This window comes from Triticum dicoccoides, chromosome 2B (genome assembly GCF_002162155.2).
Source record: "Triticum dicoccoides isolate Atlit2015 ecotype Zavitan chromosome 2B, WEW_v2.0, whole genome shotgun sequence".
NCBI lineage: Eukaryota > Viridiplantae > Streptophyta > Magnoliopsida > Poales > Poaceae > Triticum > Triticum dicoccoides.
In genome coordinates this window covers 505,213,675-505,237,670 of record NC_041383.1, presented here as the reverse complement: position 1 = coordinate 505,237,670, position 23,996 = coordinate 505,213,675, and the positions used below count along the sequence as shown (strand labels likewise).

The 23,996-nt window shown below is 49.0% G+C and overlaps 1 protein-coding gene across 1 annotated transcript; it reads right to left on the bottom strand.

Annotated features, from left to right (window-relative positions):
• Nucleotides 1–5,490: 5,490 nt before the first annotated feature.
• On the bottom strand, nucleotides 5,491–8,250 carry LOC119364506 (transcription factor MYB16-like). The gene is made up of 3 exons (XM_037629987.1): nucleotides 7,822–8,250; nucleotides 7,556–7,685; nucleotides 5,491–6,547 (listed from the first exon to the last, which is right to left on the bottom strand). The coding sequence occupies exons 1-3, from the start codon at nucleotides 7,952–7,954 to the stop codon at nucleotides 5,821–5,823; spliced, it is 990 nt and encodes a 329-aa protein (XP_037485884.1). The 5' UTR covers nucleotides 7,955–8,250; the 3' UTR covers nucleotides 5,491–5,820.
• Nucleotides 8,251–23,996: the final 15,746 nt, after the last annotated feature.

Here is a 23,996-nt window from a genome sequence, read left to right as displayed (position 1 = left end):
CCTTACCCGCCGCAATCCTTTTCATCGCCTCAATTTCCTGGAGGGCTTTTTGGTCTTCGGCCTTGGCAGATTTGGCGCTTTCAAGTGCCGAGGCAAGCTCGGACTCTCGAGTCTTCGAGTCAAGCTCTAACCTCTCATGTTTTTTCACAAGAGCATCGAGCTCTTGCCGCACCTCCGCCACCTACGCCTCTTGCTTCTCTCGCTCTGAGCGCTCCATGGCCGCATTGTCTTCGGCCTTGGAAAGCGCTTCCTTCAGGGTTGCCACCTCGGTTGTGGCCCCTATAATATTCACGTTGGTCCTGTCATCATTTGCAGCCAGGTATTTATATATACAATTACATAAGGTACTACATACCTTCTGTGTCCTCGAGCTGCTTCTTGGCAAGGCCGAGCTCGTTCTCGGACCGCCCAAGGCTCTGCTTCAATGCATCGACCTCCGCAGTTAGTGCGGCAGAGGTCAGCAGCGCAGCCTGCATTCCCATATTGACATATTTATGTTAGACTCCTGCGTATATCTTTTTAGATCCTCAGTCCGGCTTTTCTTTCCGAACGCCACACTGAGCATCAGGGGCTACTGTCTATGCGGTAACATTTTTACATGTTTTAAATACATACCTCGAAACCGGTTAGAAGACTGGTACATGCTTCCGTCAGTCCGCTCTTGGCGGACTGAACCTTCTGGATCACCGCACTCATAACAGTGCGGTGCTCTTCGTTGATGGAGGCGCCATTAAGCACCTCCAGCAAGTTGTCCGGCGCCTCCGGTTGGACGGAGGTCGTCGGCGTTGGAGGCTTGCCCTTCTTGAGAGGGGGTCGCCTGCCGAACTCTGGAATCACTGAAGGTTCCGGAGTGGTGTCCGGCCTAGGGCCGGACTTAGATCCCTCTGGGGATACGTCCCCTTTGGGCCTGGGGTCCGGGAGGTCGCCTTGTGGCGCCTCCAGGACCACCTCCTCCTGGTTTAGCCCCTCTTGGGACTCCACCTCGGGATCGTCCGTAGGGCGGGGGGAGGTAGCCGTCGGGAGTGAAGCGCTACTCACATCCGACGAGTCCAGGGAGCCGCTCGACGAATCACCGAGCTGAGCCTTGGGTGGACTGCATAATTGAATTCGGCGTCAGAAGGTACTGTACAATAGAGGAACGTCATAAGTTATTCTGGTATCCGGATACTTACGATTTTGCCAGGGGCTTGACCCTGGATGGCCATTCCTCTCCGCCGTCGTCGGGGTCGGAGGCGTAGTCCGGAAGAAGGGTCTTCCCCTTCTTGGACCCTCCGGCCTCCCCAGTTGGGGCGGCCTTCCTTTTCTTTCCTCCCCCCGCTGGAGGGGGAGAGGCTTCTTCTTCCTCCTCCTCGTCTTCGGAGGCGGAGGGTGTCTCGGGGTCGTCGGGCGATGAGTCCGACACCACCAGGCATCGGGAACTCTTTCGAGTCCCCGTGGCCTTCTTCTCGGGCACCACGTGGGGCACCGAAACCAGCAGCTTTGTCAAACAGGCGTCCGCTGGGTCTTCAAGCAAAGGAGCCGGACAGTTGATCTGTCCGGCCTTCTTCTGCCAGTCTTGTTGAAGGGATGGGAGTTTAGATCCCGCATAGAGTCAAACTATGAAAAAAATACCCCGTGATGGGTAAATTGAGCTTACCGCGCTGGCTTGACGCTTCGCGCAGAATCTGCGATCCTCGGTAATGGGAGGGTGAACCTCAGAGCTCTTGAAAAGCACCTTCCAGGCATCTTCGTGCGTTGTGTCCAAGAGTCTGGACAAAGTTTGGTGCTGGGCCGGGTCGAATTCCCACAGATTGAAAGCCCGTCGTTGACACGGGAGGATCCGGCGGAAGAGCATGACCTGGACTACGGTGACGAGTTTGACCTTCCTGTCGATCAGGTCTTTGACGCAGGTTTGAAGTCCGGTCACCTCTGCCGAATTACCCCACGACATGCCCGTCTCTTTCCATGAGGTGAGCCGTGTGGGGATGCCAGATCGGAATTTGGGGGCCGCTGCCCATTCAGGGTCATGCGGCTCGGTGATGTAGAACCACCCCGATTGCCACCCTTTGATGGTTTCCACGAAGGCGCCCTCGAGCCATGTAACGTTGGCTATCTTGCCCACTATGGCGCCTCTGCACTCCGCTTGTTGGCCGCCCACAACCTTCGGCTTGACATTGAAGGTCTTCAGCCATAAGCCGAAGTGGGGCTGGATGCAGAGGAAGACCTCACACACGACGATGAACGCCGAGATGTTGAGGATAAAGTTCGGGGCCAGATCGTGGAAGTCCAGGCCGTAGTAGAACATGAGCCCCCGGATGAACGGGTGAAGAGGAAAGCCCAGTCCGCGGAGGAAATGGGGAAGGAACACGACCCTCTCATGGGGCCTAGGGGTGGGGATGAGTTGCCCCTCATCTGGAAGCCGGTGCGGGATGTCGTTAGACAAGTATCCGGCCTTCCTCAACTTTTTGATGTGCCCCTCCGTGACGGTGGAGGCCATCTATCTACCTCCCGCTCCGGACATGGTTGGAGAAGGTTGAGGTGGGAAGTGCGGACTGGGGCGCTGGAGCTCGAGTGCGCGGGAATGGATAAGCGAAGGAGGAAGAGGGCGTAGATGGAAAGGGTGGATCCTTATCCCCTTATATGGGCGGCCAAAACTATGAGCCCCCACCAGCCTGATAAAACTCGCTTATTTCCCAAGCGTCGCGATTAACGACGCGGTTGGGTTACCCACGCCCGCATTGATGAGAATCCCGGAATAAGGGGACACGATCTCTACTTTGACAGGACGTGCCAAGGAAACTGCCTCGCTAAACACGCTGAGGTGGGACAGTAAAACGAATAAAGGCTTGGTTGTGGCATGATGTCACGCTGCGGAATGCGTCAGCAGATTAGATTTGTGCAAATATTATTCTCTCTACGGTGGTATGTGGAAACTATTTTACAGAGCCGGACACTATCCTTGTGTTCAACATCTTATATGAAGTATTCGGAGGAGGAGCCCGCCTTGCAATGCCGAAGACAATTTGCGCGCCGGACTCGTCGTCATTGAAGCCTGGTTCAGGGGCTACTGAGGGAGTCCTGGATTAGGGGGTGTCCGGATGGCCGGACTATGACCTTTGGCCGGACTCCCGGACTATGAAGATACAAGATTGAAGACTTCGTCCCGTGTCCGGATAGAACTTTCCTTCGCGTGGAAGGCTAGCTTGGCGATACGATATGTAGATCTCCTCCCATTGTAACCGACTCTGTGTAACCCTAGCCCTCTTCGGTGTCTATATAAACCGGGGAGTTTTAGTCCGTAGGACGAACAACAATCATACCATAGGCTAGCTTCTAGGGTTTAGCCTCTCTGATCTCGTGGTAGATCAACTCTTGTACTACCCATACCATCAATATTAATCAAGCAGGAGTAGGGTTTTACCTCCATCGAGAGGGCCCGAACCTGGGTAAAAACATCATGTCCCTTGTCTCCTGTTACCATCCGCCTAGACGCACAGTTCGGGACCCCCTACCCGAGATCCGCCGGTTTTGACACCGACAATAAGCCTTTTTCCTTTCTCATTCCCTAAATGGGGTAATCTCTTTAGTCTTCATGGGAACTACGTTTAGGGCATGACTTGTAGTAATCAAAGCCTCCTCGCAGTTCGTTGGAAAGTCTCGTTGTGTCTAACATGACGTTAACCAAATCAATTAAAGTGTGGTTATTTTGTTCGGCAACCCGGTTTGACCGGGGCGAATAGGGAGTCATCCTCTCAAGGATTATACCATGTTCCTCACAGAAATAAATTAAACTCATTGGAGAAATACTCTCCACCATGATCCAACCCAAGCCTCTTGATCTATTGAGCAAGTTGATTCTCTAGTTTAGCTTTATACTCCCTCCGTTCCTAAATGTAAGTCTTTTTAGACATTTCAAATAGCCTACAATATACTGATGTATGTAGACATATTTTAGAATGTAGATTCACTCATTTTGCTCCGTATGTAGTCATTTGGTGGAATCCATATAAAGACTTGTATTTGGGAACAGAGGGAGTAGCTTTTAAAGTAGTGCGAAGCCTCATCTTTTATTTCTAACAAATATATCATGAAATATCTAGTAGAGTCATTGATCAAAGTCATGTATATTTTCACACCATTTATCAACATGGATAATCCTTTGACGACATATGTGTCCTAGTAGGGCAGATTATTTTTTCGGCGGAAGATGATGTTCTCGTCCATATTGATACATTAGTGTGAACTTTGTAAAGTTATATAACTTACATCTTCACTAGATGTTATGTGAGTAAGTGTATATAATGGTTGGCTTATGTGTATGCATGTGTCTACTTTACACTTGACTTATCTAAAAACAAATAATCTTAAAATTAGCTAAACTAATATTAGATAGAAGAAGAAGTTGCGTGATCATTGCCTTAGTTTTACAAAACAAGTAATCAATTTTGCCAAAAGAAGCGGACAACAGATATGGGGTTGCCATCCAATCCGGTGCACCAAATGTACACCCCTTGTCCAATGGAGAGATGAGAAAGAAGGGAGGAGGCGGAAAAAATGGGTTTGTGGTGGGTCCAAGGTTTGTCCGTAGTGTGTCAAGACTCCCCCAATCACTTCGACGTTTGCTACCGATTTGTAGGATTTCAGACACTTTTTCATGTCCACCGGCATTTGATTTATCCCCCATTGGATGGCCTCCAGACATTTAGAAGAGATTTGATGTATACCCTTGGAGATGCCCTAATGGAGACATATGGTAATCGAAATTGCTCTGCATACGATACTTTTTCGTCGGACACCTGTACGACCAGACAGTAAAACTTGATGCATGTTGCGGCCCACAAACTGAATTGTCTCGTGCTGTCTCTAATCGTATGAGTGTGGGATGAGAATTCATTGCACGTATAGCAGGGTTGTCTGGCAATACTCCCTCCATTCTTGTATGCACGACAAAATAGGTTCCATTAAGACAAATCTTTGACCAAGCATTACTTCAATTAGTTGGTTTGCGGTTTACATGATACAAAATCTTTGTTACAACTAAGTACCTTTGAACACAAATTTAGTGATATCTCAACGAAGGAAAAAAAAAAGCTAAGTGTTAGATCAATGTCTAACTATCACCATCCCCACCTCACTCATATAACCTGAAGGGTGGAAAACTGTTGTATGCTTTCATTACACTGCAGAAGAAGATAATTTATCGGATAGTCAGGTAGATAAATTATCGGCATGGTTCTATGCAGCAGGAGAAGAAGAGGAAGAAGAAATCCTGAGATCATCCTCTTTGTTTTAGAGAACATGTAAGAATTTTGCCGAAAGAAGCAGGCAACAAGCTCCAAGATCGACGAAACCTTCTTGCTCACACGTCTAATAAGAGCACCGTGTCAGATAAACCCAAGAATGCGATTAACCGTTACTAGCATTAGTCCCATCCCATCTTATTCAGAAGTCGACGGTCCTCTCCATAGCAAGTTGGTTAGCGTTACTGTATATGGTTGATGAAAGTGGATATAAGATTACAATAGTTAAGTAGATAAATTATCAGGCATTGTTCGAAGAAGAAGAAGAAATCCGAGATCATTGTCTTAGTTTTACAACACATGTAAGTAATTTTGCCGAAGGTAGCTGCAGGCAACAAGCTCCAAGATCGATAAAACCTTCTTGCTCGCACGTCTAATCAGAGCACTGTGTCAGATAATAAACCCAAGAACGCGATTAACTGTAGTACTAGCATTAGTCCCATCTTATTCCACGGTCACCACTAATAACTATTTACTGTGTCATGTGCCTGGTGGGGTCTCGGGTGCATGCAGGCAAAGCATGTGCAGAGGTCGCCACCACTCAGTACTCTGGCGCCGGCGAGTACGCCTCATCGGCGGGCACCACCGCTGACGCAGACGAGTTGACCAGGTTCAGTATACTGTTCCAGTAGTTCTTCTCCTCCTCTGTCTCGTGCGCTTCGGCGCCCGCCTCGGCGTCGTCCCTCGCCGCCGGCCTCGGGTTCTGGTTCAGCGAGCCGTCAAGAAGCAGCCCGGTGAAGCCCGCCGCCTCGGCGAAGCCCGCGTCGGCGGCGTCGGCGTCGCCCCAGTTCTGGTCCTTGCACGCCTCCTCGTACGCCTGCATGGGCTGCATGGCTGCGCGCGCGGCGGCCGCGGCACTGTGCGCCTCCAGCACCGACGCGAGCGCCGCGCTGTCCGCAAAGCTGAGCGTGGACGTGGGCGAGTCGAGCCCGGGCGCGGCGGCGTGGGCCGCCGACAGGTACTGCGCCGAGGAGGAGGCGGACGTGGCGAGCGCCCGCAGCTTGGCCTCCCGCGCCAGGCGCGCCTCGGCCTCGAGCCGCGCGCTCTCCCACTGCGCCGTGTGGCTGAGGTGCGCCGCGGCCTTGGCGTGCTGCGCGCCGGCCGCCCCCTCGGCGGCGCCGCCCGCGCCGCCGGGCACGTCGGAGCGCGGCTTGTGCGTGACCGGGTCGATGCCCATCTTGGCCAGCCGCTTCTTGAGGTGCGTGTTCCAGTAGTTCTTGATCTCGTTGTCGGTACGCTTGGGCAGGTGCGTCGCGATCGCTGACCACCTGCACACACACACACAGACGCCGATCGCAAGAAAAATAACCTCAGGACTCCGATAGAAAACCAAACCTGCATGCATCATGGTTAAAATGAAGACCATCTCGAAAAGTAACCGTGCGAGTGGACATGGCATCGGCGTAGTAGTACTACAGAGAGACGGCAGAGATGCATGATAGGAGGAAGCGTGGGAGTCAAATGGCAAGAGAGCAGGTGGCTACAGTGGCCCAAAGCTAGGCTTGGTCCACGACGATGGGGGCTCCCCGATCCATAAATGACAAGCTTCAATGCCGAATCATGTAAAAAGAGAAAGGAAAATTCGGGGGAGAGCCACACATGGCCCAACTTTTTCACTCCTTTTTCCCAAGCTGATGCGTGCATTGATTGATTGATTAACCCCTTCTTGCCACCACTATTACTTTTCTTTTCTTTCTTCTTGGCAAAGCGCTCTCACTGTTCATGCATAGTTGTTCTACGGGCTGAATGATGGACACTTCTCTCTCTCTTTTTTCTACAGTACGAGGCAGAAGAACAGCACTACTACTAGCTAGTTCTGTACTGCACAGCAAGACAGACAGATAGACAGTAACAGTTAAAACAGAGGTGACGGTCGGTCTTGTACGTGCTAGTGAGATCGCAATTCGAGCTACAATGTCATGGGTAAATTTCACGCGATGCTGGGAAAACATGTGTACGTCGCTACGACTCGGCCAAGACCAGTACATGCAGCAGCTACGTTTTACTCGTATCTCACGGCTCTCCCAGTGTAAGTACCACCCCGCTACCCATAAATATGTGAAGACTACGGTGTAGCTAGCGTGTTCTTGACTTCCCCGGACTCAGGCAGTCGGCGACTAGTATCGTACTACGTACTCTACTGGCAGTCAAAATTATTGCAACCACTAAATAAGAGATCAAATTCCATCATAATTAGGCAGTGAGTTAAGTGAACTCTGGGTGCAAAGTAAGCGGCATATGTAGGACAATCGGTCCATGATGGGATGGGTGATCACCTGTTGCCGAGAAGCGCATGGAGCTGGATGATGGTCTGCTCCTCCTGCAGGCTGAACTTGCCCCTCTTGATGTCCGGCCGGAGGTAGTTGGTCCACCGGAGCCGGCAGCTCTTGCCGCACCGCTGCAGCCCTGCGAATCAAAGACCACGCCCCGTTCTCATCATGTCAGAAATGACCGAAACAACTCAGCAAAGCAGAATGCAGGAGTAGCAGCCGGGGATGAAGTTGGGGTGCAAGAGCAAATTGGATGAAGTTGGGGTGCTCACCGGCCTTGGCCGGCAGCGAGCGCCAGCAGCCGTGGCCCTGCTGCTCAATGTAGGAGAGCAGCTTCTGGTCCTCCTCCGGCGTCCATGGCCCCTTCTTCAGCCCCTCCTTCTCGCAGCACGGCGATCGCCCCATCGCCTTTCCCGGCCCGATCGATCGTAGCACAAGCTCTCTCTCTCCCTCTCTCTCTCCTCCTAACGCTCCCACGAAAGAATTCCTCCCCCTTTTCTTCCTCTCCTCTCGCTTAAGTGAGTACTGAGTAGCCTGGCCTGATCAAGCGAATTGACTACGGGAGATCTTCTTGGCAGGGCACTGTGAGAGACTACGCGTACAGTAGCAGCAATGCAGTATGCCAGTGAGCAGAGTAGTAGTAGTGGTAGAGAGAGGCACCGATCGAGTAGCGTGCAGTGCAGTGTGGCTTGCTAGCTTTGTGTGAGTGTGCGTGTGTGAGGTCGGTCGGTGTAGAGGCATAAATAGAGGAAGGGGTGCCCGCGGTGGGGCCGGGCGCGATATCTTCTTCGGGCGCTGCGACCCTGCCTGCGCCGCGGGCCCGGGCGTCAGCAGCGCGAGGGCAGGACGGGGATTTCGCACACAACCATGGCCATGGGTGGCAATCGCGATCCACCCGATCAGAGGGCGTGCATTTAATCGGATCGGAGCCGGACCCAGATGGTCCTCTCCTCTTTGCTTGCGGCCTCCCCCCTCCCCTCCCCTCGGCGCTGTGAGGTGGACGGCGTACGGCGTGTCGTCTTCCTGTGCTCATTGTCGACCCCCCGCCACGCCTTCATGGCGCTCGGACCCTCCCCCCCCGCCGCGAGACACTATTTTCATTGCCACCTCCCGCACATGCGCACGCAAACCGAATCCAATCCAATTTCTCCTACCAGTAACTGGCCACTAGCATACCTCATCGATGAAACGAACGGTTCCCTGGCTCCCGCCATGGCAGGTGCAAGATTTTACCCTAGAAAAACGTATGCATGCACGCAAGATCTAACTGGTATTGGTTGCGAGAAACGGCAACGTGCACGGCGCCGGCGGGCCGGCGGGGAGGGGCCACCGGGCTACCTACACCGCTGGCCGGTCCTGTACGCTGTAGTACGTACGTGCTGGTGCTGGTGATCGATCGAGACGGAGATGCGTGTTGTGCGTGCCTTATCGACGTGCATGCAATGCAACATGGCCCGGGGCCGAAACAGGCGACGGGGGCTTTCCCCGTCCGTTTGGACGATTGACTTGATGGCAACGTCGCGGCGATTCTGGGAAACCATTTGTTCCACTCATTCAATTCGGTGCCGCGCCCCATAAGTGGTGCGTGTCAGCTCCGCTTCCTTTCCCGGGGCTGGGCTTCAGAATTCTTCACGTCCATCGTCTCCTTCCTTCCTTCCTTCCTGGTTACTCTCTTAGTTCTTACTTGCAGGGGTCGATCGCTCGCCCGCCGTTTCCATTCCAGGGGTGCTGCTACTGCTGGACTCCTCCCCTCGCAGTCCCGGATTGTGCAGGTGGCCGAGGATTAAATTTGCTGTGCTGGGCCCTATGCGTCGCGGCTTAAGTGGTTTCTCGAATTAGCCGGTTCTTCGTTTCGGGCAAGTGCTCTGCTATTCAATTTCTCGCCGCCCTTCGCTGCATCTCGGCGAGTGTGAAATGCATTTTCAGCAAGTTCCTCCTTGGGGAATTCTGCCCGTTTCTAAAAATGACAGAGGAAAGACTCAGTCTTTTCTCCTTCTTCCCATCCTTATTCGGTCATGTACAATTGGTCTTGCCATCAAGTTCGTGGGACGAAATGCCTACTAGTCCCAGTCCAACCGGATCGATCGCCACCGTCCTTAATGCAAACACTCGGCGGAGACTACGGAGGGAGAAACTTACAGTATATGTACCGTAGCAGCAGTCAGTAGCAGCACGCAGTACGCCGTACGGTCTAGTAGGGAGGGAGACTGGCGGAACACTCTGTAAATCCTGCAAACCTGCAATCGCGAGGCCTGGAATGGCTTTTGCAATTTATTCCGATGTTCCCCGTGGCCATGGCCAATCGCCACAGGACCACCGCAGCAGCAGCAGCGGCGAGGGCATCGTTCGCGGTCACAAGGCCACGAGCACGAGCGCATGTGCGTCTTCTCGACGGCTTAACCGTGTTATTTCTTTTCTGCATCTAACCTTTTTCCAAGCCTGACGTAGAGCAGAGCTTGTTTGCTTGCATGCATGCATGGGTCAATCTCAGACTCTCGGTCATGTAGGAGTACCTGGCCGCGACGAAAAGTCCGATTTCAGTGCGCATCGTCACATTACTCGCTTCATTCACGGCATACATCCATTTTTGCTTCCAAGAACAATTCATGGCCTTTTCTTGGCAGCTAGTATACCATAGTTCATTAGAGCATCTACAGCCGGACTTACTAAATCTAACCCCTAAACGTGTGCGGACGCGTCCGGTCAGTGACCGGGCGTGTCCGTTTTAAGCCCCTATTTGTCCGTCTATGCGTCATATTTTTTTTTCATATGTCAGATTACTTGAACGTGATTGATGGGGATGAAGAGAAAATGAAAAGAAAGAAAAATATGGTCCAGGGTGGGCCGCGTCCTACATGACAGACTGTCCGGGTGTTTTTGGGTGCGCCGGCAAGTCTCGCAGACAGCTCGACTTTGTATAGATGATATGACAGGTCCGGTTGAGTCACTTTTTTCCCTCTCTTCTGTCCAATCACTAGTCGGTCACGTCCACGATCTGAGAAGAATTTGAGGATGCCGGCTGCAGATGCTCATACTCGCATCTTCAGTGACGCACAGGACAGTTTTTCTCTTCCTAAGCAGACACGGAGATCGTACTCAACATGTACGTCGTGGACCGTCCAATCAGCTATGCTACGGCAACAAAACCCTTAGATCGTATTCAAACCCAACGCTCGAGGTCAAGTCTCCAACAGAGCAGAGCAGTGCATAGAATAGCAGAGTGGTTGGGTGATTCGGCACTAAGTAGCTAGCTGAGCTCGCCGCGGTTCCAACCGGTGTTTAATTAGTGCAAATAAAAAACTTTGAATCGCCTGCTGAAGTGGATCGCCGCCATCAGTACGTATGCATGCCCGGTGTCTGGGCTGTAACCGGAAAAGAGAACCCGATGCGTCCATACGTGATCCACTGCCCTCGTACCGTTCCGGAAGCTCGATGTGGTCTCGCCACCAGATCCGAAGGGGACGTCTTTGCTCGGCCTCGGCGACGCGGATTTCCTCCCAAGCCACTTCCGGAATTGCTCCGTACTAGGAGCTGAAAGCAATGTGCGACGCGGACGGCATTGATGAAACAAGACTCGTTTGCCTCCATTAATATTTGGAGCCAGTATTAGTATTTGTTGGATACAGCCTTTCTTCTCACCCGGTGATTGTTTTCTGAGGGGCACCTGGCCATTAGCTTAGGAACACTTTTTTTTTGCGGATAAGCTTAGGAACACTTTAGGGGCAACTTCTAGTCAATAATATTTGATGAAGGTTGCAGAGATGATATGCAAATATCGAATGCAAAATTATTGCGCAATCACATATTTTCATTTCTTCCATGTTTCCTGTTGTGCCACCTCATTAGTCGCACACTCAATTTGAGAGACTGAAACAATTAACTGAGTTACTACCTCCGTCCTGGTTTATTGGTCCCCATAATATTTTATGCCAAATTTTGATCATAGATTTAACTAAGTAAATAATAATGCATGTTAGCAAAAAGTATATCCCTGGATTCGTATTTGAACATAGTTTTGAGAGATATTATTTTTGGTTACATGCATTAGCATTTTTTAGTTAAATCTAAGGTTAAAGTTTTGCACAAAATACTAAAGGGACTAATAAACCAGGACGGAGGTAGTACGTTACAAAGTTTTTACATAGATGGGGAGAAAATTCAGTTAGCAATATTTTCACATGATTGGTGTTCAAAATGTGGGTGCGGTGGGAAAAACGTGGTGGGGAAGGGCGCTGGCAATAATAAAAGTATTATTATATTTCATTGTTCATGATAATTGTCTTTTATTCATGCTATAACTGTATTATCCGGAAATCGTAATACACGTGTGAATACTTAGACCACACTATGTCCCTGGTAAGCCTCTAGTTGACCAGCTCGTTGTGATCAACAGATAGTCATGGTTTCCTGACTATGGACATTGGATGTCGTTGATAACGGGATCACATCATTAGGAGAATGATGTGATGGACAAGACCCAATCCTAAGCATAGCATAAAAGATCGTGTAGTTCGTTTTGCTAGAGCTTTGCAAGTGTCAAGTATCTCTTCCTTCGACCATGAGATCGTGTAACTCCCGGATACCGTAAGAGTGCCTTGGGTGTATCAAACGTCACAACGTAACTGGGTGACTATAAAGGTGCATTACAGGTATCTCCGAAAGTAGCTGTTGGGTTGACACGGATCGAGACTGGGATTTGTCACTCCGTATGACAGAGAGGTATCTCTGGGCCCACTCGGTAATGCATCATCATATTGAGCTCAATGTGACCAAGGTGTTGGACACGGGATCATGCATTACGGTATGAGTAAAGTGACTTGCCGGTAACGAGACTGAACAAGGTATTGGGATACCGACGATCGAGTCTCGGGCAAGTAACGTACCGATTGACAAAGGGAATTGCATACAGGGTTTGATCGAATCCTCGACATAGTGGTTCATCCGATGACAACATCGAGGAGCATGTGGGAGCCATCATGGGTATCCAGATCCCGCTGATGGTTATTGACTGAGAGCGTCTCGGTCATGTCTGCATGTCTCCCGAACCCGTAGGGTCTACACACTTAAGGTTCGGTGACGCTAGGGTTATGAAGATATGGATATGCAGAAACCCGAATGTTGTTCGGAGTCTCGGATGAGATCCCGGACGTCACGAGGAGTTCCGGAATGGTCCGGAGGTAAAGAATTATATATAGGAAGTGCTATTTCGGGCATCGGGACAAGTTTCGGGGTTATCGGTATTGTACCGGGACCACCGGAAGGGTCCCGGGGGCCCACCGGGTGGGGCCACCTGTCCCGGGGGGCCACATGGGCTGTAGGGGGTGCGCCTTGGCCTTCATGGGCCAAGGGCACCAGCCCCTATAGGCCCATGCGCCTAGGGTTTCCCCCTAGGAGGAGTCCTAGTGGTGGAAGGCACCCCTAGGTGCCTTGGGGGGGAGGGAAACCTCCCCTAGGCCGCCGCCCCCCTAGTAGATCTCATCTACTAGGGCCGGCGCCCCCCTGGCACCCCTATATATAGTGGGGGAGAGGAGGGACTTCATACACCAGCCCCTGGCGCCTCCACCTCCCCCCATTACGTCTCTCCCTCGTAGTCTCGGCGAAGCCCTGCTGCTGTGACGCCCTGCATCCACCACCACGCCGTCGTGCTGCTGGATCTTCATCAACCTCTCCTTCCCCCTTGCTGGATCAAGAAGGAGGAGACGTCTCCCGTCCCGTACGTGTGTTGAACGCGGAGGTGCCGTCCGTTCGGCGCTGGTCATCGGTGATTTGGATCACGTCGAGTACGACTACATCATCACCTTGCAAGCTTCCGCACGCGATCTACAAGTGGTATGTAGATGCAAACTCTCTCCCTAGACTCGTTGCTTAGATGAACTCATAGATGGATCTTGGTGAAACCGTAGGAAATTTTTTAATTTTCTGCAACGTTCCCCAACAGTGGCATCATGAGCTAGGTCTATGCGTAGTTCTCTTTGCACGAGTAGAACACAACTTTGTTGTGGGCGTGGATTTTGTCATCTTACTTGCATCTACTAGTCTTTTCTTGCTCAACGGTATTGTGGGATGAAGCGGCCCGGACCAACCTTACACGTACACTTACGTGAGACCGGTTCCACCGACTGACATGCACAAGTTGCATAAGGTGGCTGGCGGGTGTGTGTCTCTCCCACCTTAGTTGGAGCGGAATCGATGAACAGGGCCCTTATGAAGGGTAAATAGAAGTTGACAAAATCACGTTGTGGTGATTCGTAGGTAAGAAAACGTTCTTGCTAGAACCCAATTGCAGCCACGTAAAAGATGCAACAACAATTAGAGGACGTCTAACTTGTTTTTGCAGCGATTGATCATGTGATGTGATATGGCCAGAAGTTGTGATGAATGATGAATTGTGATGTATGAGATCATGTTCTTTGTAATAGGATTCACGACTTGCATGTCGATGAGTATGACAACCGGCAGGAGCCATAGGAGTTGTCATTATTTTTTTGTATGACCTGCGTGTCATTGAATAACGTCATGTAAACTACTTTACTTTATTGCTAAACGTTAGTCATAGAAGTAGAAGTAGTCGTTGGCGTGACAATTTCATGAAGACACGATGATGGAGATCATGATGATGGAGATCATGGTGTCAAGCCGGTGACAAGATGATCATGGAGCCCCGAAGATGAAGATCAATGGAGCTATATGATATTGGCCATATCATGTCACAACTATATAATTGCATGTGATGTTTATTATGTATTATGCATCTTGTTTACTTAGGACGACGGTAGTAAATAAGATGATCCCTTATAAAATTTCAAGAAGTGTTCTCCCCTAACTGTGCACCGTTGCTACAGTTCGTCGCTTCTAAGCACCACGTGATGATCGGGTGTGATGGATTCTTACGTTCACATACAACGGGTGTAAGACAGTTTTACACAACGAAAACACTTAGGGTTAACTTGATGAGCCTAGCATGTGCAGACATGGCCTCGGAACACGGAGACCGAAAGGTCGAACACGAGTCGTATGGAAGATACGATCAACATGAAAATGTTCACCGACGATGACTAGTCCGTCTCACGTGATGATCGGACACGGGCTGGTCGACTCGGATCGTGTAACACTTAGATGACTAAAGGGATGTCTAATCTAAGTGGGAGTTCATAATTTGATTAGAACTTTATTATCATGAACTTAGTCTAAAACCTTTGCAAATATGTCTTGTAGATCAATGGCCAACGCTAATGTCAACATGAACTTCAACGCGTTCCTAGAGAAAACCAAGCTGAAAGATGATGGCAGCAACTATACGGACTGGGTCCGGAACCTGAGGATCATCCTCATAGCTGCCAGGAAACAATATGTCCTAGAAGGACCGCTAGGTGACGCTCCCGTCCCAGAGAACCAAGACATTATGAATGCTTGGCAGTCTCGCGCTGATGATTACTCCCTCGTTCAGTGCGGCATGCTTTACAGCTTAGAACCAGGGCTCCAAAAGTGTTTTGAGCATCACGGAGCATATGAGATGTTCGAAGAGCTGAAACTAGTTTTTCAAGCTCATGCCTGGGTCGAGAGATATGATGTCTCCGACAAGTTCTACAGTTGTAAGATGGAGGAGAACAGTTCTGTCAGTGAGCACATCCTGAAGATGTCTGGGTTGCACAACCGTATGACCCAGCTGAACATTAACCTCCCAGATGAGGCGGTCATTGACAGAATCCTCCAGTCGCTCCCACCAAGCTACAAGAGCTTTGTGATGAACTACAACATGCAGGGAATGGAAAAGACCATTCCTGAAGTGTTCTCGATGCTGAAGTCAGCAGAGGCTGAAATCAAGAAAGAACATCAAGTGTTGATGGTCAATAAGACCACTAAGTTCAAGAAGGGCAAGGGTAAGAAGAACTTCAAGAAGGACGGCAAAGATGTTGCCGCGCCTGGTAAGCCAGTTACCGGGAAGAAGTCAAAGAATGGACCCAAGCCTGAGACTGAGTGCTTTTATTGCAAGGGGAAGGATCACTGGAAGCGGAACTGCCCCAAATACTTAGCGGATAAGAAGGCCGGCAACACCAAAGGTATATTTGATATACATGTGATTGATGTGTACCTTACCAGTAATCGTAGTAACTCCTGGGTATTTGATACCGGTGCCGTTGCTCATATTTGTAACTCACAGCAGGAGCTGCGGAATAAACGGAGACTGGCAAAGGACGAGGTGACGATGCGCGTCGGGAATGGTTCCAGAGTCGATGTGATCGCCGTCGGCACGCTGCCTCTACATTTACCTACGGGATTAGTTTTGAACCTCAATAATTGTTATTTAGTGCCAAGTTTGGGCATGAACATTGTATCTGGATCTCGTTTAATACGAGATGGCTACTCATTTAAGTCTGAGAATAATGGTTGTTCGATTTATATGAGAGATATGTTTTATGGTCATGCTCCGATGGTCAATGGTTTATTCTTATTGAATCTCGAGCGTAATATTACACATGTTCATAGTGTAGATGCCAAAAGATTTAAAGTTGATAACGATAGTCCCACATACTTGTGGCACTGCCGCCTTGGTCACATTGGTGTCAAGCGCATGAAGAAGCTCCATGCCGATGGACTTTTAGAGTCTCTTGATTATGAATCGTTTGACACGTGCGAACCATGCCTCTTGGGCAAAATGACCAAGACTCCGTTCTCCGGAACAATGGAGCGAGCAACCAACTTGTTGGAAATCATACATACCGATGTGTGCGGTCCAATGAGCGTTGAGGCTCGCGGAGGATATCGTTATGTTCTCACTCTCACAGATGACTTGAGTAGATATGGGTATGTCTACTTAATGAAACACAAGTCTGAGATCTTTGAAAAGTTCAAGGAATTTCAGAATGAGGTGGAGAATCAACGTGACCGAAAGATAAAATTCTTACGATCAGATCGTGGAGGAGAATACTTAAGTCACGAATTTGGTACACACTTAAAGAAATGTGGAATCGTTTCACAGCTCACGCCGCCTGGAACACCTCAGCGAAACGGTGTGTCCGAACGTCGTAATCGCACTCTATTGGATATGGTGCGGTCTATGATGTCTCTTACCGATTTACCGCTATCATTTTGGGGATACGCTCTAGAGACAGCTACATTCACTTTAAATAGGGCACCGTCTAAATCCGTTGAGACGACACCGTATTTAATTATGGTTTGGAAAGAAACCTAAGCTGTCGTTTCTAAAAGTTTGGGGATGCGAAGCTTATGTCAAGAAACTTCAACCTGAAAAGCTCGAACCCAAGTCGGAAAAATGCGTATTCATAGGATACCCTAAGGAAACTGTAGGGTATACCTTCTACTTAAGATCCGAAGGCAAGATCTTTGTTGCCAAGAACGGATGCTTTCTGGAAAAAGAGTTTCTCTCGAAAGAAGTAAGTGGGAGGAAAGTAGAACTCGATGAAGTACTACCTCTTGAGCGGGATAGTGACGCAGCACAGGAAACCGTTCCTGTGATGCCCACACCAACTGAAGAGGAAAACAATGATAATGATCAAGGTACTTCGGATCAAGTTACTACTGAACTTCGTAGGTCCACAAGGACACGTTCCGCACCAGAGTGGTACGGCAACCCTGTCCTGGAAATCATGTTGTTAGAAAACAATGAACCTTCGAACTATGAAGAAGCAATGGCGGGCCCGGATTCCAACAAATGGCTTGAAGCCATGAAATCCGAGATAGAATCCATGTATGAAAACAAAGTATGGACTTTGACAGACTTGCCCGATGATCGGCGAGCGATAGAAAACAAATGGATCTTTAAGAAGAAGACGGACGCGGATGGTAATGTTACCATCTATAAAGCTCGACTTGTCGCTAAGGGTTATCGACAGGTTCAAGGGATTGACTACGACGAGACATTCTCTCCCGTAGCGAAGCTAAAGTCCGTCCGAATCATGTTAGCAATTGCCGCATACTATGATTATGAGATATGGCAGATGGACGTCAAAACAGCATTCCTTAACGGGCATCTTAAGGAAGAACTATATATGATGCAGCCGGAAGGTTTTGTCGATCCTCGGAACGCAAACAAAGTATGCAAGCTCCAGCGATCCATTTATGGACTGGTGCAAGCATCTCGGAGTTGGAACATTCGCTTTGATGAGATGATCAAAGCGTTTGGGTTTATGCAGACTTATGGAGAAGCCTGCGTTTACAAGAAAGTGAGTGGGAGCTCTGTAGCATTTCTCATATTATATGTAGATGACATACTCCTGATGGGAAATAATATAGAATTTCTGGACATCATTAAGGCCTACTTGAATAAGTGTTTTTCAATGAAGGACCTTGGAGAAGCTGCTTATATATTAGGCATCAAGATCTATAGAGATAGATCGAGACGCCTCATAGGTCTTTCACAAAGCACATACCTTGATAAGATTTTGAAGAGATTCAGAATGGATCAGTCCAAGAAGGGGTTCTTGCCTATGTTACAAGGTATGAGACTGAGCTCAGCTCAGTCACCGACCACGGCAAAAGATAAAGAAGAGATGAGTGTCATCCCCTATGCTTCAGCCATAGGATCTATTATGTATGCCATGCTGTGTACCAGACCCGATGTAAACCTTGCCGTAAGTTTGGTAGCAAGATACCAAAGTAATCCCGGCAAGGAACACTGGACAGCGGTCAAGAATATCCTGAAGTACCTGAAAAGGACAAAGGACATGTTTCTCGTTTATGGAGGAGACGAAGAGCTCGTCGTAAAGGGTTACGTCGACGCTAGCTTCGACTCAGACCTGGATGACTCTAAGTCACAAACCGGATACGTGTATATGTTGAATGGTGGAGCAGTAAGCTGGTGCAGCTGCAAGCAGAGCGTCGTGGCGGGATCTACGTGTGAAGCGGAGTACATGGCAGCCTCGGAGGCAGCACATGAAGCGATTTGGGTGAAGGAGTTCATCACCGACCAAGGAGTCATACCCAATGCGTCGGGGCCGATCAAACTCTTCTGTGACAACACTGGAGCTATTGCCCTCACAAAGGAGCCCAGTTTTCACAAGAAGACCAGGCACATCAAGCGTCATTTCAACTCCATCCGTGAAAATGTTCAAGATGGAGACATAGAGATTTGCAAAGTGCACACGGATCTGAATGTCGCAGATCCGCTGACTAAACCTCTCTCGCGTGCAAAACATGATCAACACCAGAACTCTATGGGTGTTCGATTCATCACAATGTAACTAGATTAGTGACTCTAGTGCAAGTGGGAGACTGTTGGAAATATGCCCTAGAGGCAATAATAAAAGTATTATTATATTTCATTGTTCATGATAATTGTCTTTTATTCATGCTATAACTGTATTATCCGGAAATTGTAATACACGTGTGAATACTTAGACCACACTATGTCCCTGGTAAGCCTCTAGTTGACCAGCTCGTTGTGATCAACAGATAGTCATGGTTTCCTGACTATGGACATTGGATGTCGTTGATAACGGGATCACATCATTAGGAGAATGATGTGATGGACAAGACCCAATCCTAAGCATAGCATAAAAGATCGTGTAGTTCGTTTTGCTAGAGCTTTGCAAGTGTCAAGTATCTCTTCCTTCGACCATGAGATCGTGTAACTCCCGGATACCGTAAGAGTGCCTTGGGTGTATCAAACGTCACAACGTAACTGGGTGACTATAAAGGTGCATTACAGGTATCTCCGAAAGTAGCTGTTGGGTTGACACGGATCGAGACTGGGATTTGTCACTCCGTATGACAGAGAGGTATCTCTGGGCCCACTCGGTAATGCATCATCATATTGAGCTCAATGTGACCAAGGTGTTGGACACGGGATCATGCATTACGGTATGAGTAAAGTGACTTGCCGGTAACGAGACTGAACAAGGTATTGGGATACCGACGATCGAGTCTCGGGCAAGTAACGTACCGATTGACAAAGGGAATTGCATACAGGGTTTGATCGAATCCTCGACATAGTGGTTCATCCGATGACAACATCGAGGAGCATGTGGGAGCCATCATGGGTATCCAGATCCCGCTGATGGTTATTGACTGAGAGCGTCTCGGTCATGTCTGCATGTCTCCCGAACCCGTAGGGTCTACACACTTAAGGTTCGGTGACGCTAGGGTTATGAAGATATGGATATGCAGAAACCCGAATGTTGTTCGGAGTCCCGGATGAGATCCCGGACATTACGAGGAGTTCCGGAATGGTCCGGAGGTAAAGAATTATATATAGGAAGTGCTATTTCGGGCATCGGGACAAGTTTCAGGGTTATCGGTATTGTACCGGGACCACCGGAAGGGTCCCGGGGGTCCACCGGGTGGGGCCACCTGTCCCGGGGGGCCACATGGGCTGTAGGGGGTGCGCCTTGGCCATCATGGGCCAAGGGCACCAGCCCCTATAGGCCCATGCGCCTAGGGTTTCCCCCTAGGAGGAGTCCTAGTGGTGGAAGGCACCCCTAGGTGCCTTGGGGGGAGGGAAACCTCCCCTAGGCCGCCGCCCCCCCTAGTAGATCTCATCTACTAGGGCCGGCGCCCCCCGGGCACCCCTATATATAGTGGGGGAGAGGAGGGACTTCATACACCAGCCCCTGGCGCCTCCACCTCCCCCCGTTACGTCTCTCCCTCGTAGTCTCGGCGAAGCCCTGTTGCTGTGACGCCCTGCATCCACCACCACGCCGTCGTGCTGCTGGATCTTCATCAACCTCTCCTCCCCCCTTGCTGGATCAAGGAGGAGACGTCTCCCGTCCCGTACGTGTGTTGAACGCGGAGGTGCCGTCCGTTCGGCGCTGGTCATCGGTGATTTGGATCACGTCGAGTACGACTACATCATCACCTTGCAAGCTTCCGCACGCGATCTACAAGTGGTATGTAGATGCAAACTCTCTCCCTAGACTCGTTGCTTAGATGAACTCATAGATGGATTTTGGTGAAACCGTAGGAAAAATTTTAATTTTCTGCAATGTTCCCCAACAGGCAAAACAACATGAGGGGAAAGGATGTGTGCAGCCGTGATTTTATTGTCACGCTTCCCCGAGCCATGGGCGTCCGGTCGTCTACACCGTTGCAGGGAGAGGAGATGGGCGACATTGGGGGCTGGAGATGGAGGTGAAACTTGCCTTCCGAACAAGCGGTTGGCGGATAGAACACGCTCGAAACCAACTCCCCATAGTGTCCAAATATGAAGCCTCATGGGTTCAACGTGGAGCGACGTCCCTAAATTATGATGATTCGTCGCCGGTCACAATTTTGCTAGGTGACTTTTTCAACCAAAATCATCATACATATAATTACTATTATGGCGATTGGGCCGATATAACTACTCTGTTGCTCTAAAAGCCTAGAGGGTATTGAGCGCATCCAAAAAAAACTACTACTATCTCTGTATCAAAATATAAGATGTTTTTTAGGCTAAATGACTTTTCGCGATACCTAGCCTAAACTACTACCACCTTTTGTAGGCTAAATAACTAGCCTACAAAAAGTTTTTATATTTTGATACGGAAGGGCGGAGTACTATTTAGGCCCAGACCGAACAGTAAACTGAGAGTGGAAAGAAAAGGTGAGGTAAAGTACGAGTTAATTCAACTCGTGATCTACTGACACGGTCAATGTGCGTGTTGGCTGGACCAGCAGCAGCAAGGAGCAAGCAGATAGTCAGACATCACGATAGGAATCTCGTCTTTTAATAGCTCCGGACATTGGCAATGTAGAGCGGAAGTTTCTTTCAAAAGTTGACGCCAAATAGCCTTCCTTTGTTAATGAAATCTCACATTGTTTCAGTTTTCCCCTCAATCTTCCCCATGATGTGTTTCCTGTTTGTATACTTCGTGTACTGTAGGCGGGTCCACCTCGTCAGGGAACATGCAAGGCCGCACCACTTAAATGCGCCTGCGTGAGCTATATTATGCAAAACGCATGGTCCTGGTAAACCATTTTCCGGGTGCTTTCTTCCCGGCCCTGTGGGTTTTACTGGTTTTTCGTCAGGGAGAGCAGCTGACTCCTGGGTTGAGCAGGCAAATATTGAATGTGGCTGCTCCTTTCTCTGACTCGTCTCCTTTTTCCCTTTCTCCACTCCTCCAAGAAAATGATCTTGTTGTACTCAAAAGGCCAGAGCATTCACTATTCTGATCTGATCTGATCTCATGTCAACTAGCTATAGAGTGTGGAGCAGTACTCCTAGCATTTGTTTTGCTCCAAGAAATGGGCCAGGGCGACCAAGATTCCTATGATACGATTTTAGCTTCAGCAGTTGGATGGATGGACTAAATGCTTGAGAAGATAGTGGTTGATCATCATTACGATAAAATAGTAGTACTACTATATTTTCTAGATTTGGGAATAACTAAAAATCTGACGTCAGTTTTTTAGATGCGTGTCGTGAACCCCGTTTTCATCGTTCGATATAACACACAGATCAGGGAGCAAAGGGACGTAACATGTTAGATTTTGTTTTCGCGCAGAAACAAAAGAAACGTGAACGGTCTACTAACCAGACACACAAGCCCATCGCACTGGCTAGGGCACGTAGTTTCCACCTGAGCAATCTGGGTTTGAATTCCCACCTTCCTTTTTTGTCTTTTTAGCAAGGGTAACAAAATATGCAAATAAACTATTTTAGATACATGGTAAATTTACATTATTTTTCCCTTTTTACGGAGGTGACAAAAACAGATACATGGAAAATTTCAAAATAATCCTTTTTCAATTTGTTCATGGCATTTTTTATTAAATCTTTTTGTATTTATCATGAGAAAAAATTGAACCATGGTAACTTTATTTATGGACCATGGCTTTAATGCACCATAGCAATTTTAATTTATAGACCATGGCAAATTTTACTTTCCATGAGAATTTAGTTTTAGACCGTGGAAATTTTAATTTGTGAACCATGGCAAATTTATTTTCATACCATGACAAATTTATTTTGGATCATGGCAAGACAAATTTATTTTTTGGATCATGATAAATTTCACACAAAAAAACATAACATAAAACGCCACGGGAAAATTGCCATGGGCATAGAGATTTTTTTTTGCATCAAACCATTACAATTTTATAATTGTATCTTTTTGGTTATATGGCAATTGTAAGTGTCATGACAATTGCATAATTTTTTGGTTTTTAAAACCTGTCATTTTTTGCACATTACTAGTATGGTTTCCTTTTTGTACATGGCATTTTTTGTTGATGACAATTTTTTTTTAAAAACCCACCAAACTGGGCCTAGCCTGATTTTTCGTGCATGTTCATAGTTTGCTGGGCTAGTAGAGATCGGTGGAAAACTCCTCTCGTAGCGAACACATAGGTTTGCTTGGTGCACCTCAAAAATAAAAGTTTTGCTTGGTCGGATCCTTCGAGGTGAATGATTCATTCGATGGGAGTTCCATCCCCATCGAGGGTCAGTTCAGTATTCGGGTCCTTGTTTTTTTTAATATAAAGTTAAATTTTATTGACTCAAAATAAAACATCAAGTGAATACAAACACAATGAGTGTTGTTAGAAGGGATAGAGAGGGATCGGTGAAATTGATGTATATTTCTTGACCCTCATAGGCATGCAGGAGGTGGAAGCGACAAATGAACTGGCGGGTGGCGAGATTCGCGTGAGGACCGAGGCGGATCGAATCGCTTCTGCCGGTTCGGGATTGGTGGCATCTGGGGCCAGAGATTCAGAGATAAGTGGGCCCGAGTTGCAGGCGGATGGGACGTACCCATGCACGCAGGATTTTGGGGAGGGCTGGTTTGCGGTGAGTCTTTTCGAGCAGGCTGGCACACCGCTGGCGGATGCGGCCGAGGTGGAAGCGCGTCCGGCCTCCACGTCGCCCCGGGATCAGGTGGCCATGATATGCGCGGAGCTCAGTGAGGAGCTATCCCCCCTGCCGGCGGCAGCTGGTGAGCAGGAACCCCCCTCAAAAGCAAAGGAAGCCAAGGAAGAAGTGTGTGCCTATTTCCTCCCCATGTCGAAGTGTCAGGCTGGCCAAGGGTGGGCGCGCGTCGAAGGCTTCCAACCAGCAGGCGTTTCTCATCAGGAAACGGTGCCTTGCGCACGAGGGAGATGTGATCTCGGATAAGGCTCTTCAAGCATTCGTTGACTTGTTTGACAAGCCACTGGTGGAGAGTCATGTGAAGGCAGTTTTGGCCTTGTTCGGTTGGGATTCGGAAGCGTTGCCGCTGGTGGGAAATGAGGACGGTGTGATGGTTGGGTCGTAGTGCAGTGGTGCACCAGGGTGGTCATGGTGTGTTTTGCGATGGCTGCACAACCTCCGAAAATTTTGGTTTGGAACGTGCGTGGACTTAACTCCATGGCACGGCGTAGCGCGCTTTTTCAGGTCGTGGAGGCGGCTAGGGCTAGCGTTGTTTGCCTCCAAGAGACAAAGATGGAGATCATGTCGAGTGAGCTTGTAAAGCAATGCTTGGGTAATAGATTTGAGGACTTTTACTATGTGCCGGCCGTAGGCACACGTGGG